This window comes from Mytilus edulis, chromosome 4 (genome assembly GCF_963676685.1).
Source record: "Mytilus edulis chromosome 4, xbMytEdul2.2, whole genome shotgun sequence".
Taxonomy (NCBI): Eukaryota; Metazoa; Mollusca; class Bivalvia; order Mytilida; family Mytilidae; genus Mytilus; species Mytilus edulis.
This window is the reverse complement of record NC_092347.1, coordinates 34,851,730-34,870,178: the sequence shown is the minus strand read 5'-3', so window position 1 is coordinate 34,870,178 and position 18,449 is coordinate 34,851,730. Positions and strand designations below refer to the sequence as shown.

The 18,449-nt window shown below is 33.3% G+C and overlaps 2 protein-coding genes across 3 annotated transcripts in view; both read right to left on the bottom strand.

Moving 5' to 3' along the window:
• Nucleotides 1-545: 545 nt before the first annotated feature.
• On the bottom strand, nt 546-11,342 carry LOC139518424 (uncharacterized). The gene is made up of 6 exons (XM_071309965.1): nt 11,165-11,342; nt 4,316-4,397; nt 3,000-3,129; nt 2,248-2,318; nt 1,512-1,617; nt 546-647 (listed from the first exon to the last, which is right to left on the bottom strand). The coding sequence occupies exons 2-6, from the start codon at nt 4,368-4,370 to the stop codon at nt 608-610; spliced, it is 402 nt and encodes a 133-aa protein (XP_071166066.1). The 5' UTR covers nt 4,371-4,397; nt 11,165-11,342; the 3' UTR covers nt 546-607.
• Nucleotides 11,343-15,146: 3,804 nt separating this feature from the next.
• Nucleotides 15,147-18,449, bottom strand: part of LOC139519556 (uncharacterized) — a 37,096-nt gene continuing 33,793 nt past the window's right edge. For both annotated transcript variants that reach the window (XM_071311725.1, XM_071311724.1), the window contains 3 exons: nt 17,852-17,922; nt 17,079-17,190; nt 15,147-15,805 (listed from right to left, as the gene is read on the bottom strand). In XM_071311725.1, coding sequence (XP_071167826.1) covers nt 15,706-15,805; nt 17,079-17,190; nt 17,852-17,922 — 283 coding nt within the window. In that variant the 3' untranslated portion in view covers nt 15,147-15,705. The remainder of the gene's footprint in view (nt 15,806-17,078; nt 17,191-17,851; nt 17,923-18,449) is intronic.

Sequence of the window (18,449 nt, the reverse complement as noted above, 5' to 3'; positions counted from 1 at the left end):
TATGTTGCATAAGTATTTTTTTTTTATTGTTGCACTTCACTGTCATTGTTCTTCTAGTTGTTGTTTCCTCAGTTTTAGTTTGTAACTCGGATTTGTTTTCTCTTAATCGATTTATGACTTATGAACAGCGGAATACTACTGCTGCTTTATTTAGTAATTATCAATGTGTTTCTCGCCATTAATTGTCATAGTTGCCGTTTTTTCGTTATCTGTGTTAATGTTTTCTTGTGAGAACAGTTTCCCAAGGAATGTGCGTACAGGTCTATAACATTGAGAATGGAAATGAGGAATGTGTGAAAGAGAAAAAAACGACCAAAGTTGCATAGAACAGCCAAATTTATCTTTTTTTTATTTTTATATAATGTTAACAGTCATACGAGTCTTATTTAGACGAAACGCGCGTCTTGCGTACTAAATTAGAATCCTGGTACCTTAGATAACTAATTTTTAAATGGTTGAACGTCAATGATCGTATTATTCGTACATAGAATATTTATAATCAAATACACATTAAATCTCCGTTGACCTCTTGCATAGATTAGTAAAAATTTTATCATTTTTATTTGTAAACTAATATAGAAATTGTGTGTAGATACACCGAAAACTATCAGTTGGTTCTGGTTGCTGTATACTGGTTGCCAGGAGGTCTGAAAATAAATAATATAAATTATAAAATTATTCATTTGGTAAAATATCACGATCCATTTTGACTTAAAACGCTTGACTGACTTTAAACGACCTAAATCACAGATAAAAATAACACGCTGTAATGCGTCATAAACCGATTATTGATTCATTTTCCTCAGGAACTGTCAAAGCTGGAGTATTTCAAATCCAAAAAGAACCGAAAAGTTGAAAAGAAATATTACCTAAAGGATCTTAAAATAAGGCCAACAGATCTAAGGTCAACTCTGCCTCCAGGATTTGAAGCCTGAGTTTCCGAATATTTCAAAATTTTAAAACGTTATAAATCATAACTGTAACTGTACTAACTACTTACTTATTCATGATACAATGTGGGACTTATAAATCAACTTTTGCATGAAAAACCAATTCTCAATCGAACTAACTTCGTTATAAATAACTAAATATGAATACATTATGAACAAGAACATTTCACATGTTCAAATTGTTGTACAACTTTGGTGAATAAAACAATCATATAATAACGCTGTTTATCTAAATTATTAAAAAAAAATCAAGTTCTATTATCGTTTTATTTTGCTCATCAGGTTTCTTTTTACGTTATAATACCATATCATCGCGGATAAGATAAACTTGATGTATTGTCACGTATGTAAAATATTATTAAACATAATAAAAAATGGAAAAATATTTGATCGGTGTTTTTCTATGCTTGGACATGTTTGGTATGCCTGACATTGCATTTATATAAAGCTTAGATGCTATCTTTAAATAGTTAAATATGATTGGTTCGTTTGAATGATTTTCCTTGGTTCACATTTCGGTAGACCGTGTTGACGAAACTTACCTTCTTTTTATAAACTTACTTTTGTTTTATAAACCAAACGCAGCCAATTATCAGAAAAACAATGAATAGGAATATTGATGCTGCAAAACCTGAGATTAATCCAATTGCGACTTCTTTTTGTTCCGCTGAAAAGACACATACTGTTCATAGCATATCTTTTACATTTTCTTCAATTTCTATTAACAGACCTTTTAAGATAGTTTTAAAATTGATTGACATATTGACTGTTGACTGATGAGTTGCTGTCTCATCGGCATATATTTCACATTCCGTTTTATTCATAATTAACTGTTTACGATCCGATTAAATTCATTTGCGCTCCAAGAATTATCCTGATGTAGTGTTTCATGGAAACATGCTTAAATGTTTATAACACAATATTATACTGAATCAATGAAAACCATGCTCTTAAACCATTTAGTCAAATTGTATTACACTAAGGAACATAATTGCATCCAAAAGCTAAACCTTAACCATCTAACATACAAGATTTAATTAATTATCTAATTAATATCGCAACTAGACGAGTGGTTGCACTACATTGTACATAAATCTTACCAGTAGCGCTCGTTTCAGAAGATCAAAGGCAAAAATATTTATGAATAGAAGAACATAAAAAATAAAAATTATCAAAACGAAGAGATTTTAATCGGCTTAAGTCTAGAAAAGTACTTAACAGTAATACATATAGACGGCTTGGCTTCGAAATATCTTTGCCAGCAGGTCATAACTTAGTGATTGAACAGAAGACTTACTTTCTTTGTCATCAAATATTATTTCTGGGTCTATCATTTCACACCGCCTTCCTATATATTTACTATAACATCTAGAAAATAAACAACAATCAGAAAACGAATATGTGAAGCCCAGGTGGTCGTGTGGTCTAGCGGGACGGCTACAGTGCAGGCAATTTGGTTTCACGATATATCAGTAGCATGGGTTCGACTCCCGGTGAGGGAAGAACAAAAGATTTGCGAAAGCAAATTTACAGATCTAACATTGTTGGGTTGATGTTTAGACGAGTTGTATATACATAATGTACACAGCCATGTATCACCATCATTGCTGGTGATCCGATGGATAAATCTTTTGTAGAGTTGTCACTGACTCAGACGAACTTATAATATATTGATATACATTTGACATTAAACTTGAAAAAACAGAAGTTTTTTTTTAATTATTTAGAATTTCGTTTTACATACTATTTGGCAATAGATAGATATCCTTGCCCATTAATGGTTTCCTTACACACGAATCTTACGTTTTGCTTTGTTTGGTTTGCTGGTTATTTGTTAGTTCCACCAAGGATTTTGTATAGTAAGTCTTACTATACAAATCCTTGGTTCCACGTTGTATTCTGAATTGTTATTGTTTCATAAAAGCATTTTATTCAAGTATAAAGTTTTCCAAAATCCCAGGCTGATAATCTGATACGCCAGACGCGCGTTTCGTCTACAAAAGAGTCAGCAGTGACGCTCAGATAATATTTTTTATTAAAGATACTCACGCACATTGCACTGTTCTGTCTTCTACATATACGGCAAAACAAGATCCTCCATTTAAACAGGCTAACGCTTTTGTCTCATTATCTGAACAACTAAGTCTATGATTTTCAGGAATCATTTGGCTATTCACTTCTATGAAAATACGAAAATCGTTATATACCACTAGCCTTTTAAATATATTAAACACTTTCAATTAATCTTTACACTTTTAATAAGTTGTATCACATGTTACTGAATTTGTATAACAACTGAATATCCATAATAAAGACTTTATTGTCTCAGTTACTTATGTCGAACTGGGACCGAGATATTTATAGGGGTTATATGCAATATATGGTACACATTTTGTCATGCATTATTATTTAAAAAAGAAAAAAAAAAAAAAAAAAAAACGTGATTCAAGCAGAGTTCTTCTACATGGTAAATAAAGTATTGAATTTTTCATCGGATAAACACCATTTGTTTTGGTTCAACACCAGAATGATTGTTTATTAAAGCGTAATCTTTTTCAAGGAAAAGTTACTTATTGACAACTTTTTAAATCTTAGTGTTTTATTTTTTGTACATCTCTTTTCTTTTCGAACATTGTCTAAACATGATTTTGATGAGAACGGCTTGAATATGCATATTTTCGTTCTTTCATTGTATCGTAACCTATTTCTTGGTTAATAGTCTAAATTCATGAGATGAACACTGTAGCTTTTCTTCCATTTCTTTGTCCGTAAAATTGATTTGGATACGTATGATGATTCGCTTTCAAGCTGATACATTTTGACAAACGTTGTAAATATTTGGGAGTGTGATATAATTTTTGGAATGCGAAGTGTGTTTAATTTTTTTCATTGTGCAATTCGGTTATAGCACTAAACAAAAATATTGTCACACACATATCTATTCTAAAAATGTAGTTCTATACAAACATTAAACTACTCAAAAGTTTAGTTATCTTTACTGAATGGTCTGCTGTTCTTTAACAATACATACATTGCTAGGCTTAGTCAGTTATTTAAAAAAGGATATCATCGCCATAAGAATTTCGTTTTGCATTCACTATTTGTGTTCATCTTTTTGAGATGTATTATGGATATTGGCACATCTACATCGTTTGTACAATACATTTGTTTATATTTATTAACATCTTATCTATCAGATTTTATTTGTTTTGGTTTTCGGAATAAAGTTTTTTTATTATTGTGAATAAAAAAGGGCCTATATCGAATGAAATTTTTTATTTAATTCATTGAATGTTTTGTTGTCGAAAAAGCGATATAAATAAGTTCTTACTTTGAATAAAAAAGAGTTTCTTATGTAAATTTACCTGTATACACATACAGCAGACTAAAGCATGAAAACGATAAGCTCACTAATAACATGTTGCTTTCCTAGGAAATCTACACAATCTATAACAAAAAATAAAACAAGCTCAAGGCTAAGATTCAGAAGTGTACATATTGCCAAGCAAGTACAAAAATGAGACTTAAACTAAGAACTTCCATAATTTTATTCATTCTTTTTTTTATTATTTATACAAGTACAGACATATTTCCATTGATTAAAACACTTATAACATTGAATGTTATTATTTTCTCATGAAACAAGGAATAAATCTGGGAAGAATAATTTATATAGTTGTCGTTAAGCCCCAGTCTCACTAGACCACGATCGCACCACGCTCACCGCGATCTAAAAAAATTCAGATCGTCGTGAGGTCGCAGTATGAGGGGCATGAAAATGTTAATTTTCGTTAATTTCACGATGCTACTACGTCCTCATTACGCTTTTACAACGCTCCCGCTACGATTATACCACGTTCTCACCATGCTTTCTCTACAATGATTGTGATCTTACTACGCTCATTACGTTATCACTACGACCATACCACGAGTTATCTCAATGCAACACGATCTTACCATGCTTTTTATGCGATTAAAGTACGTTCTTACCACGATTATACCACGTTTATACCGCGATCTTTCTACGTTCTCAGCAATAACGTAAAATAGTGTTCCATATAATACTGTTCGTTTCCTTATATTTCTGATTAGGTAGCACTCCACAATAAAATTAAAAATGAGCCCCAAAATGTTTTATCATCTCCTATTCCTGGATTTCTAATACATTAACCTAACTGTTTGTGTTGTACATGTGCATATGTATGTAATCAGTATCTTCCATAGATTTGATTTTCAAAAGTTAAAAGGGTGAAAATTAATTCCTTTTATGTGTATCCATGGCAACATTCTGCATATATTTACCATAAAATATTGCAAAAAAGGGGGATGAACATGTCACATATCCCCCCAAAATTTGGATCAAACTAGAATTGCAACGCTTTGAGTGATACCTTTTTAGAAACTGTTTTCATAAATCTTCCTTATGATCAAATAAAAAATGGGTGTCTTTCGCCTCATTTTTTCGTAAAATCCAATCACAAAGTTCGTGCGATAAAAAGTTGGAAAATAACATTACAATAATTGCCGGACCAATGTATGGTATGGACATGCAAATACGGACTGTCATACAGAAAACAGCCTATATTACATACATTACATAACCTTGTTGTTCATATAAACTCAATACAAAGGCTATTTTAATACTCAGCTATCTAAAAATTAATTTTCTTGCACACTAACTCTCATATTTTAAAAATCCACAGGGGCAAAAATGCGAAACTACACACCTAACTGTGGAGTGCTACCTTAATAAGTAGATTTCTCGGAAACAACACAGTCAGGCCACCAAAATTTGCCAGAACATCTGGGCGTGGTGGTAGGAGTAGATGTAGAGATAGAGGGAGCTCTGATAGTAACGAATCCTGATCTAGCAGAGATGTCGGACCGACCAATACAACCTGAATGACAACCTATTGCTGGTCTATCAAGCTCAAATGACGATGTTTTAGTGAACACAAGCAGGGATGACACATAGGTGTCAAGCATGATAGAGCTGTTGGAGAAAAAGGACAAGAGGTCCAAATTACATACAGACAAACAAAACCTGGAGGGTTTTTATATGCTTCATGTGAAAAAGACAATGAGCATGATGGTCGTAGTATGAACGTAGTCAGGTCGTACGAAGAGCGCGATGAGAACGGCATGCATGGCGGGCTAGAATCGTACTATGGTCTTGAACATCGTGGTGTAAACGTAGTATAGTCGTATTGGAAGCGTAGATGGTTCGCGGTGAGAACGTGATGGTCGTAGTGAGGTCGTAGTTACGTCGCTGTGATATCGTAGCACAGTCTCTCCGAAAAGAAGCACGTTTTCGCTACGTTCTCGCTAAGATGGTACAGCGACCTTTACGATCTTACAACGACCTAACTTTGCTCTCACTACGCTTCTACTACGACCAGATTTCGCCACGACCACACCACGATTATTTTGAACATGTTCAAAGATGTCCACGCTCATCACGATCTTGAAGACCTCACCACAACCGTATTATGACCTTACTGCGATATACACGATCGCAATACGATCGCCGAATTTTGCATTTTTTTCACAGATCATAGTGCTATAGTGGCCTAGTGGGACTGCGGTATTAGGCATATACTAGTAAGTTCTGTCGCGTTCAACAAGGTATATGTACATGGAACTGTTTATGTTAAGCACTGCCGATCAGACCAACTCGACCAATCCCGATCAAGAAAAATTAAACGATCTGGAGACTGGTCTGACTCAATCGACAATAATGTTCGGGGTGGTCTACCTTGGTCGTCATGGATTTGACTTTCTTCCCGAAAGTTTTTTAAATGTCAAAAACATTCGAGTTAGGACCCAGAAGCCAGTCACTCGAGAAAAGATCGAGAATTTGTCGACTAGTGGTCGAATTGATCCGGAAAGGATCGTGTATAGAGATCGAGTTTAGTCGGAATACAAATAGTTTACCGATCAGCACTCGATCATTTCGATCTTTTCTCGACTTATTTCCGATCATTTCCCGATCAACGCCAACCTGTTCGATAAGTCGTCCAGATTAACTCGACCAATGCCCGATCGCTTCATAATCACTGCGACTTCTATACTTTTTTTCATCCCATACCAACTAGACTAACACCCGACCTCTACGTGACCACATTCGATCGACCACTCTTCGATCTCTATTCGGGCAAACACGATTCTCTAAATATGTGTGCAGCTCTGATTAACTCCCGTAACTTCGTTTCTGCAAAACTATGTTGTCTCTATTTATTTCTAAACTATACACAAATGCCTCCATGTACAGTACGCGTCTGTACTTTTGCAAGGAGGTGTAAAATTTTATAAAAGAGAGACAAAAGATTCTAAAGGTACAATCAAACTGAAAGGTCGAAACCGACACAGCCAAAGCGAAAAACGAAAGCAGATGAGAAAACAAACAACAGTCTACATAACACAACCTAGAAAACTAAAAACTTAGCAACACGAAACCCAATAAAACCTGGAATGATCTCAGGTGTTCCGGAAGGAAAGTAGATCCTGTATTTTGACCAAAGAGAATTTGTCAAATATGAGTAATTGTGCATTTAAACTCACTAACAGACAGCTGATGACTTATTTAGCTTTCAAAGGTAGTTTTTAAGAACACCAACATTATAATTACCTGTTTAATAGGCCATTTTTGTTTGGCTGTCCGTATTTTCCGTATGTCCATAAACTTTTGTAGTATAAAAATAAAACCAGCAGTGGCATCGATCCACAATGCTCTTCAACTTTATACTTGTTTGGCTTTATAAAGATTTTGATGAGCGTCACTGATGAGTCTTATGTAGACGAAACACGCGTCTGGCGTACTAAATTATAATCCTGGTACCTTTGATAACTATTTACACCACTGGGTCGATGCCACTGCTGGTAGACGTTTCGTCCCCGAGGGTATCACCAGCCACTTCGGTGTTGACATGAATATCAATAATGTGGTCATTTTTATAAATTTCCTGTTTACAAAACTTTAATTTTTTTGAAAAACTAAGGATTTTCTTATCCCAGGCATAGATTACCTTAGCCGTATTTGGCACAACTTTTCGGAATTTTGGATCCTCAATGCTCTTCAACTTTTTACTTGTTTGGCTTTATAAAGATTTTGATATGAGCGTCACGGATGAGTCTTATGTAGACAAAACTATTTTCATACGCTTTTTGACGCAATTTTATAAAAAAAAAAATGAGACGAAAGACAAATGATTTTTATTTCAATTCGTGAAAAATATATGTAAACAGTTTCAGAAACAGTATCCTCCAAGAGATTGAAATTCTATATTTGGCCAAATATGGTAAAACATGTGACATCTTTACCCCTTTTTGCAATATTATAAGTAAACACAAGCAGGTTGTTTCCAAGGATACACTAAAAAGGAATAGCTTAAACCATCCAACTACTGGGTATCAGATCTATGGAAATAACTGATTACATACATTCAAGTATGCACACATATGGCACAAACAGTAGGCTTAACTTGTAAGAAAGTAAAAATAGGGGATGGTACAATTGATGTATATTTCTACGTGTATCTAACATGTATCTAACACCAGTACTTATCGAGTGACAACTATCAAGAAAAGAGCAGTTAAACTCCCATAACAAATCAGCGTCTCTTCTTTGTTGAGCTTCTGCAAATCTCTCATACTTTTGATTTTTCTATATGATTAGAGACTTTCCAGTTTCCTCGGAGTTCAATAAAAAAAAATTATTACAATTGATACTGCCCACACAGTGGTCGCCGTGTCAACCACTGCATCATCCGTCAAAACCTTTAACCTGTCTATCTGAGCTCTAACCACCTTGCCCAATAATCCAACTGCATTATTTCCATGTAGATACTTTAAATGTATAATAATTTTTCTCAGACATTCTGTAAACTACTGAATCAAACCAAATAAACGGAAAATGTGTCCATATGGGACACAGATATTGCCCCAGCTTGCATATAACGCTATAAAGAGTCATTACCCAAGAACGATAAAAGTGACACCACCCAAATACGCACTTGGTCTGTGTTTCATGGTATTAAGCATTGTCCAAACGTTTCATAGAATTTGATTGCGGCAAAATGAAATTAGAGAACGGAAACTAATTGTTCGGACGTACGTATACGTACTTACGGACGGACAAGGGTAACACGTAATGCCCCCTCCGCTGCAGCGGGTGATATAAAAGAATCAGACGTTTTATACTGATATTATACATACCCGCCTAATGCCCGACTATCCTTACGACCCCTATACAATCAAGTCGATCTGATCTGCCCGAGATCAGACTGAGATCGAGTATAGTTAATTTGGTCTAGCTAGTCGAGTAAATACCGTGTAGAGATCGTGAATTGGTCGGTATCATCGAATATTTATTCAATTAGTGGTCGGGTTGGAATCGTGACGGAGTCGTCAAGGAGTCGTGAATGATCGAGTTAAGTTCGTGTACAGTCGGATAGCAGTCGGGTAGGAGTCGTCAACAGGCCCGATCACGAATTTGGTTTCGCTCGTTCGTGGAAATTTGGACAATCGGGATCATCGAGTTGATCTGATCGGCAGTATGAACCTAGCTTTAGTTAATAACTACTAGTATGAAATATCACTTCAAGATGTCTACGATATTTATATTGCATAACCAAAAATGTGTAAAACAAACATAAATGCCTTATATCTTATATCTTAACATTTTTTTATTATTCTTTTAAGCTCACCTGGCCGGAAGACCCAAGTGAGCTTTTTTCATCACTTGGCATCCGTCATCCGTCGTCGTTAACTTTTATACAAATCTTCTTTTCTAAAAATACTGAGCCAATTTAACCAAACATAGCCACGATCATCATAAGGGTGTCTATTTAAACAAAATGTGTCCGGTAACCCCGCCTGCCAAACAACATGGCCGACATGGCTGAAATAGAACATAGGGGTAAAATGCAGTTTTTGGCTTATATCTCTGAAACCAAATCTGAGCAAATCTGATTGGGATAAAATTGTCATAAGGTTATGATCCATCTCCCTTCAAATTTTGAGACGAATCAGACAACCCCTTGATGGGTTTCTGTCCCTGAATTGGTAATTTTAAGGCAACTTTGCTTTTTGGTTTTTATCTTGAATACTATAATAGATAGAGATAAACTGTAAGCAGCAATAATATTCAACAAAGTAAGATCTACAAATAAGTCAACCTTATTAAAATGGTCAGTTGACCCCTAAAGGAGGTATTGCCCTTTGTAGTAATTTTTTCTTACATTTTTGTAATCTTTTACAAAACATTCTCCTCTGAAACTACTGAGACAAAGTTACCCAGTCTTGTCCACAATCATCATTGGGGTATTTAGTTTTAAAACTGTGTTCGGTGAACCGGCCAACTGACCTAGATGACTACCATGACTTAAAATAGAACATAGGGGTAAAATGTAGATTTTGGCACATATCTCTGAAACCAAAGCATTAAGAGCACATCTGACAGAGTAAAATTGTTTATCAGGTCAAAATCTATCTGCCCTGAAATTGTCAGACGATTCAGACAACCTGTTGTTGGGTTGCTGCCCCTGAATTGATAATTTTCAGAAGATTTTATAGCTTTTGGTTAATATCTTGAATAGCATTATAGATAGAGATAAACTGTAAAAAGTTAAATGTGCATCAAAGTAAGACCTTCAAATAAGTCAACGGGACCAAAATGGTCAATTGACCAATCAAGGAGATACTGCCCTTTATAGTAATTTTTTTACAATTTTCATAAATTTTGTAAATTTTTGTAAATTTTTTACCAAAAAATGTCCACTGTTACTACTGGGGCAAGTTTATTATAGATAGAGATAATCATAAGCAGCAGAAATTTTCAGTAAAGTGAGATCTACAAAAACATTACCATCACAAAAACACTGTTTTGTTATGAATCCATCTGTGTCTATTTTTTTATTATGAACATTCACCAAGGTAAGGGAAACAGGCTCTTAAGAGCCTCTTGTTATTACTGCTAAATGTTATTTATTGTTTGGATTTGGATTCATTGCTTATATTTACAGATATCTATACTAAATATAAAATAGCAAAAAATATAGCTTCTTTTGATATATCATTGATGTATTTATCGTAATTTTAGTACAGATTTTTCAGAGTAACATTAAACATGACGACGCGACATGTATTGTTTCTGTGTAATTCCTCGATGCATTACATTTATGTTCCTACGCAAACTCTCTTTATACTGAACTTACCTTACAATATTTTAGCTAATAACTGACCATTGCATTCCGAAAAGCTAATGAACAATTCTAATAGAACGTGCAAGACTTCCAAGAAGAAGTATTTTTTTCGTGGATATTCCGATCATTTAATCTACAGATCCGTGTAAATTGAATTAATGTCAAAACAAAAGTTTTAAATGTCTACAATGACTATCAAATCCTAATATCGATTTTAAATATTACGCATATTTGCCTTTTCAGCGACCCACCAAAATTATATTATTCACAATGTTCAAATACCAATTAACAAATAGAGCTGAAATAGGTAACTCGATACTCTTCGTTAAAAAAAGTGCAAGTCTTTACATTCTTTCATAAAGTCGTATTTACTCCTGTCCGTCAGTAAATTGTACTTTGACTAATTTTAAAACATCATTCCGTTTTTACTAGAATTCATGATATAAAAACTTCTAGCTTCTTAGATCTTTTAATAGTTTATTCTAATTAAAAGTATTCCCTATATAAAAGAAGATTGTTGGTACAAAAACTTCAAATCTGTCGAACAATTATTGTATTTAAAACAAATTTATTCTGTCAGAAGAATTCTTCGTACCGACTTTCTGAAGGTAAATATTTAAAGACAATTCTGGTCACATACCAATATACCAATATAGGGCATACAACTTTTGAACCGTTATCGTAAAAGTGTTAGATACAGTCCTGGATGGTGTAAACTTCCCATTAACATCATACACCTTTACACCATACACCATACACCATTACACCATACACATTGTACCATTACACCATACACGTTACACTTTTGCACCATACACCTTACACATTACACCATGCACCATTCCCTATTTAATCTACACGATCCGAAATTACCCATAATGCAATTAAATTTCAAATATTAAGATTATTAATATTGTTTATGTTTACAATTCGAAAAAATAAAATAACAAGTGAAACTGCGAGCTACTGCTCACTGATGATACCCCCGCCGCAAGTGGATAATATTAATAGTGTAAAAATATGCAAGTGTTCGGTAAACAGGAAGTTGTCGAGTGATGATTCTGAAAACGCATCACACGGTATAGCTGACTTATATAAATCCTGAAACCAAATTTCAGAAATCCTTGTATTGTAGTTCCTGAGAAAAATGTGACGAAAATTTTCAACTTGGCTGTCATGTGTAACATCATACAAGTGTTCGGTAAACAGGAAGTTGTCTAGTGATGAATCTGAAAACGCATCACACGGTATGGCTGACATATATAAATGTTGATACCAAATTACAGAAAGGGTGGATGTGTAGTTCCTGAGAAAAATGTGACGAAAATTTTCAACTTGGCTATCATGTGTAAAATCATACAAGTGTTCGGTAAACAGGAAGTTGTCTAGTGATGAATCTGAAAAAGCATCACACGGTATGGCTGACATATATAAATGTTGATACCAAATTACAGAAAGGGTGGATGTGTAGTTCCTGAGAAAAATGTGACGAAAGTTTCATGGGACGGACTGACTGACGGACGGACGGACGGACGGACGGACTGACGGACGGACAGACAGAGGTAAAACAGTATACCCCCCCTTTTTTAAAGCGGGGGTATAAAAAGAACTTCGTTTTCAACCAATAAAATGTCGTACACCATCATTCACACCATTCCCGATCGCACGTTACACAATCACACCATTCCTCAAACACCATTACACCATTCCCCTTACACCATACACCATAGCACCATTCACCTTACACCATTATGCCATATGCCATACACCATTACACCATACACGTTTTTTTTGGAAGTGTACCCCATCCAAGGGCTGTATAAGCACAGAGAATCACAGATTTCAAAGACATGACATTATACATTTGTATAACCTAAACAACAGAAAATGCAAAATAACATTCCATAAGTGTTATAAACTTTATAAACTTGGCTACTGTAAAGTTTTATTTTGAGATTTTTTTTCCTCAGAAAAATGTTCATATTTATAAAGAAAATGTAGATCTTTGCTTTCGCCTCGAGTATGTAGAGGTTCTTTAAACCAACCCTTGTAAACAAAATCAACATTGAATGCATCCAGAAGTGCCAATACCGATCGATGAAGAGTCAAGGTGTCCAGGTAGGTTGATATTTCTTCTTATTGATTCGTTACCTTGTAAACTAGCACCTTTAAAATCTATTGTAAAGCAGTGTTTCATATTCATATTAAATTAGGGAGGAACTATAGCAAATGACCAGTAACCACCTTTATCAAAGGAATCATAATAAGAAAATCAAGCACTGGAATATCGTATCGACTGAGATATATATACTCCATAAGCAGGCGTTGCTGGACTGTTGCGACAGAAAATTGAAAGTGAACACTGAAGAAGCTAAAATAATCTCTTGTGTCGTAAATTTTTGTTTACAACCGACCCTTATTGTTATTTGTTTATGTAATTCAAATATGACCCAGATTTTACAGTATGTATTGTATCTTGTATCTCAAGTTTAATGGGATAGATGAATTCAACATAGCCAAAAACTTTGAACTATTTAGTGAGAAAACATTCTCAATATAGAAGAAAGTGAAGTTTAACGACATTGTTAATTTCTTTTTTTTTTAATAAGAAGCTGTTAATGAAGTAAGACTTAGATGAAAAAATAACAAGTAGGCAAGAATGGAAGCTCATTTGGTGTCGATGGGAATGTCGTTTTTTGTTGTGTTTTTTTAAATTCAAACGTCCTCCAAAAGTAACAAATATGTTGTCAAACAAAAAAATCATAATCAATTTTTATCGACTTTCCTCCAAACGTAACAAATATGTTGCCAACAAAAACACATCATCTTCATAATGTCAGTTTCAGAGAATTATAAAAGAATGTATATAATATCTCCCTTTATAGCGTAAACCTACCGGTCCCTTTTTGTGGTGTAAAATATGTAATTGATTTCATTGTGTCAGAATAAATATTCCGAAAATATATTTCACCGTTCAGTAATTGAACTGATTTTGCTTTAAATATTTGTCACTGGACGTTATCAAATCACGATAATTTAACATTCAACATTAATTTTAATAAACATTCTTTTATCATAACTCTCCTGAAAATAATTGTCTTTATAAAATCAAGTACATACAAATACTTTGAACATGATTAAAATATTTCCCCAAAAATTGTCGGGAACATAATATTCTTCCATAATGTATAAGCTTAATGTATAATGCATACTTGATTGACGTTTTCATGACAACACATTATTTTTAAGCAGTGAAATGTAAAAAAAAACACCTGCTGGCATCTATACACAAATTAAGATGTTTATAAATATAGTTTTAAAGCGAACAATTATCAAATCTAAAAAAACAGTTATATTAAGAACTTAAATGCTGCTAAACTTCACTTCACTAACATAGACAAAGTAACGTAAATATAAATGAAATGGAGAAGACGGAACTAAGTTGAAATCTAATCCATTTGTTTTGAACAATAAAATATGTTTAAACTAATGAAATGGTATTTATCAATGTTATCTAGAATTCATGATGATATATCTTGTATAATCGGTTTTGCATTGTACATGTATGTTATCTATGTTTTATCGACGGGTCCCACATGTGGAGCAGGATCTGCTTACCCTTCCGGAGCACCTGAGATCACCCCCAGTTTTTGGTGGGGTTCGTGTTGCTTATTCATTAGTTTTGTCTTAGGGGTTTTATATACTGTTATTTGTCTGTTTGTCTGTTTCTTTTTTGCGCGTTTTGGATTTATGATGTTGACTGTCCTTTTGATATCTTTCGCCCTTCTTTTATTCTCCAAACTATAATAGAATCTGATCCAATTGAACTGAACAAGTTTACACCTATTCTTAAGAGGGAAAATGTTAAGTCTTCAATTATCATATAATTCGATTAAAAATTTCAACCGACTTATACTTTGTGATTGAGGTGAAGGTATATTCAGATAGTTGGCATTGGTGTTAAAACCCAAAACTGACATAAAACAACTCAAGATTTTGCAAGATTTTTCTTTAGTCATACAAATGTAGGTGTATGGATGTTCTATTTAGTGAAATGTAAAAATAACTTCCATCCTTTATCAAGCAGTTAATATAGTGCTATGTTCAAACAAGAACGTCATTTTTAAATGACAACTACAGATTTGTCAGTGGTGTTGGTCCTTAGAACAAATTCTTAAAAAATATTCATGCATTGAAGATATGTTACACGAGTATACATGAACGAAGATTTCTTTTTATGGCAATTTGCTTCAATGATGTCACAGCCTTTGCCTATTCAAAAGAAGTATCTACGTCTCCTGTTCACGTGTTATCCTTTGTCTGGAATAGTTTAATCTAAAAAGCGCGGTTTTCATGTTAATGCAGAGTTTTAACGCCCGTTTACTGTTTGTGTCTTTGATAATTTTGCATTAAACGCATAACGTGACGTTTACATGGAATGAACATGATGTTACGCCGAATAAACTTTTTCCAGCTGATTTCACGCTACGCTTATTCTGCACCAAACTGCACAGCTAAGGAAATCATATCTCGTTATAGATACACAGTTATCATTAGATTAAAGATGTCTCTTTAATCGCTTTCTGTGTTCTTTGTTTATTATCGTTTGGGTTCAAAGGTGTTGCTGATTGGTCGCGGTTTTGAACATCATCACTGAAAAAGAAAGCACAAGGAATAATAAGGAGCATGTACCACTTTCCTAGCATTACTTTATAAAAAAATATATATTTCTAGATATGAATCGTGATCGTGATAGGATTTAATGAAGTTGGTTCAAATAAAGGCAACAGGTGTATAGCGCGTCTCAATTGTCATGAATCGATAACAAGCGATAACAAATCCGGGTTACAAACGGAAACACATCAAGTATAAGAGGAAAACTACAGAACAACAGAAACACTGTACTGCGACAAAACAAAACCTTTACATCCAAAATGTTCGGAAGGATGACGTTATAATTTGAAACTATGATGATTAAACAAGCTAAATAAAATGTAATTTAGATTGTTTATGGTTTATTGCGTGTGTTTTAATTTTGAGAAAATTTCATCTCATTAAATATTGTACATTTCATCAATAACTATGATGCAAATAAAAAAAAGAAGATGGTACTGATGGTTTTGGTTTTATTTATGGTTTGGTTTGATAAACTATAGCAACCTATCCATTGACTCAGAATTCTCAGCGTTGTAGATGTTACATGTTTGTACTATTACTAAATCAAAGCCTGTTACATTGATACCAAAGCAAAAACATGTCTTTCAACTAAAAAAACAACCACGTTTATTTCACATGTGAATTTATCGGTTTTTATTTCACTTGGAAATCAATGTAATAAATATGTGTATTTACGTTTTTTGATTGAGTTAAGCCTTCCAATTGATATTTTATCATGTGTTTTTCTATGTTGTGATGTTATAATATTGTTTCAGAAAAAGGGAGAAGGTTTGGTACCATTAAAACAATTAATCCCGCTGCAAATGTTTGCCCTCTGTCCTAAGTCAGGAATCTGATGTACAGTAGTTGTCGTTTGTTTATGTAATTTATACGTGTTTCTCGTTTCTCGTTTCTCGTTTTTTAAACAGATTAGACCGTTGATTTTCCCGTTTGAATGGTTTTACACTAGTAATTTTGGAGCCCTTTATAGCTTATTGTTCGGTGTGAGCCAAGGCTCCGTGTTGAAGGCCGTACATTGACCTATAATTGTTTATTTTTATAAATTGTTATTTCTATATCTATTTCTTGTCGTTTCATACGTTATGTAGTTTATGCCATTAACGAGATCATGAACATAGATTTAACAGTGGTATGTTCTTCTTAAAGTGTAAATGCTGCAGGGATATATATGAACATGTAAAAACGTTTTTCTATTGAAAGTAAGAACGAGTAAGGTATTTTATAAGTTTCATTGAGAAACTAAACTTACCTCTTCTTTGTACATATTTTGTAAACAATTGCTAAAACAATAATAAGTAAAACGTAGCCTAATCCACCAAAACCTGAAATGCAGGCAATTTTGACTTTTCTCTGACTTTTCGCTGAAAATATAAAAACAAATGTAAAATAGCAAAAATAGCAAGATTCAAAACGGAAAGTCCATAATCAAATGCGAAAATTTAAAGCTCAAACACATCAAACGAATGTCCTTCCATTATGAGTGTATGTCGACATCTATATTTATTTTGTCTGTTAATGTCGTTTAGTCAGTGTTTCATTAACAAATACATAAATGTGTATTTGTGTTTATGAATACGAAACTGCTTGCTATATTTTTTAATGAATTATTGCCGATTTGTTTCTTGCAATACATTACTGAATGGTTGAACATCATAACAAAATAACATGTTTCAAAATTATACAGTATACAAGGCGTCGAATAAACATAGCACTAGAATCCAACAGTTAAAATGACAAACCAATTATTAAGTTGAAATGCAGTAAAGTTCACAAATTAATTCAATGAAATTGTTGATTATATTTATAAGTGAATTTAAAACAAAATTACTGCTGGGCTTGGATAAATAATTCAGATCTTTACCGTCTTGCTATGGAATACAACTGACAAGACAACGCAGTATATATTTATATAAATTGTTACAGTTTTTTTTTTTCGTTCTTCGTTTTTCGTTTTTTATGCTGTTTGTAGATATTATTCTCAAACTTTGGAATTAAATAAAATCAATTAGTCAAAAAGCTTACTTTCATATTGCTCAAATATAATTTCAGGATCTATCATTTCGCATCGACTACCAATATATTTAGTTAAACATCTGAAAGAGAAATATGAATGAAAACCAATCATATATTGCATTTGTATATTTCAATAGTTCAATTAATTGGGAAACAAAACCTTAAACTGGTTTACATTACTTTGACTTGACTGTATTAGTAGCTCTCCACCTGTTGCAACTTATTCAAAATTATGACTAAATTGCATTTTTTTTATAAAACCAAACTGTTTAACTGGTCAGAAATGTCAATAAATTGCTGTTGAAAACCACATTCAAGTTGTGAAATTGCCAGGTGATAAAATAAAGCATACAATCCTATACTACTTTAATTCCATTTCAATGTTATTATGTAAAATCAGTTTAACAGTTTGTATATAAATTTATTGTTATTGTCATGCGGAAGGTAATAGGTAGTAATTTTGAATGGCTATACAAAAGGATACACTAAGCTTTCATTAAATTGTTGTTCGATAGTCTTTTATTTCATAAGAATCAGACATCATTTGAGTTAAAACATTTTATATTCAGTAAAATATGTCTGCAATAACAACACGTTTTTATAAAGT

What these genes read in the sequence shown, in the direction of transcription:
- LOC139518424 (XM_071309965.1), bottom strand. Translation starts at nt 4,370, where the DNA reads ATGTTATTAGTGAGCTTATCGTTTTCATGCTTTAGTCTGCTGTATGTG. An exon ending in AATATTTGATGACAAAGAAA is followed by an intron (nt 1,618 to 2,247) that starts GTAAGTCTTCTG and finishes GTGTCTTTTCAG; the next exon opens with CGGAACAAAAAGAAGTCGCA. An exon ending in GTTTGGTTTATAAAACAAAA is followed by an intron (nt 648 to 1,511) that starts GTAAGTTTATAA and finishes ATTTATTTTCAG; the next exon opens with ACCTCCTGGCAACCAGTATA.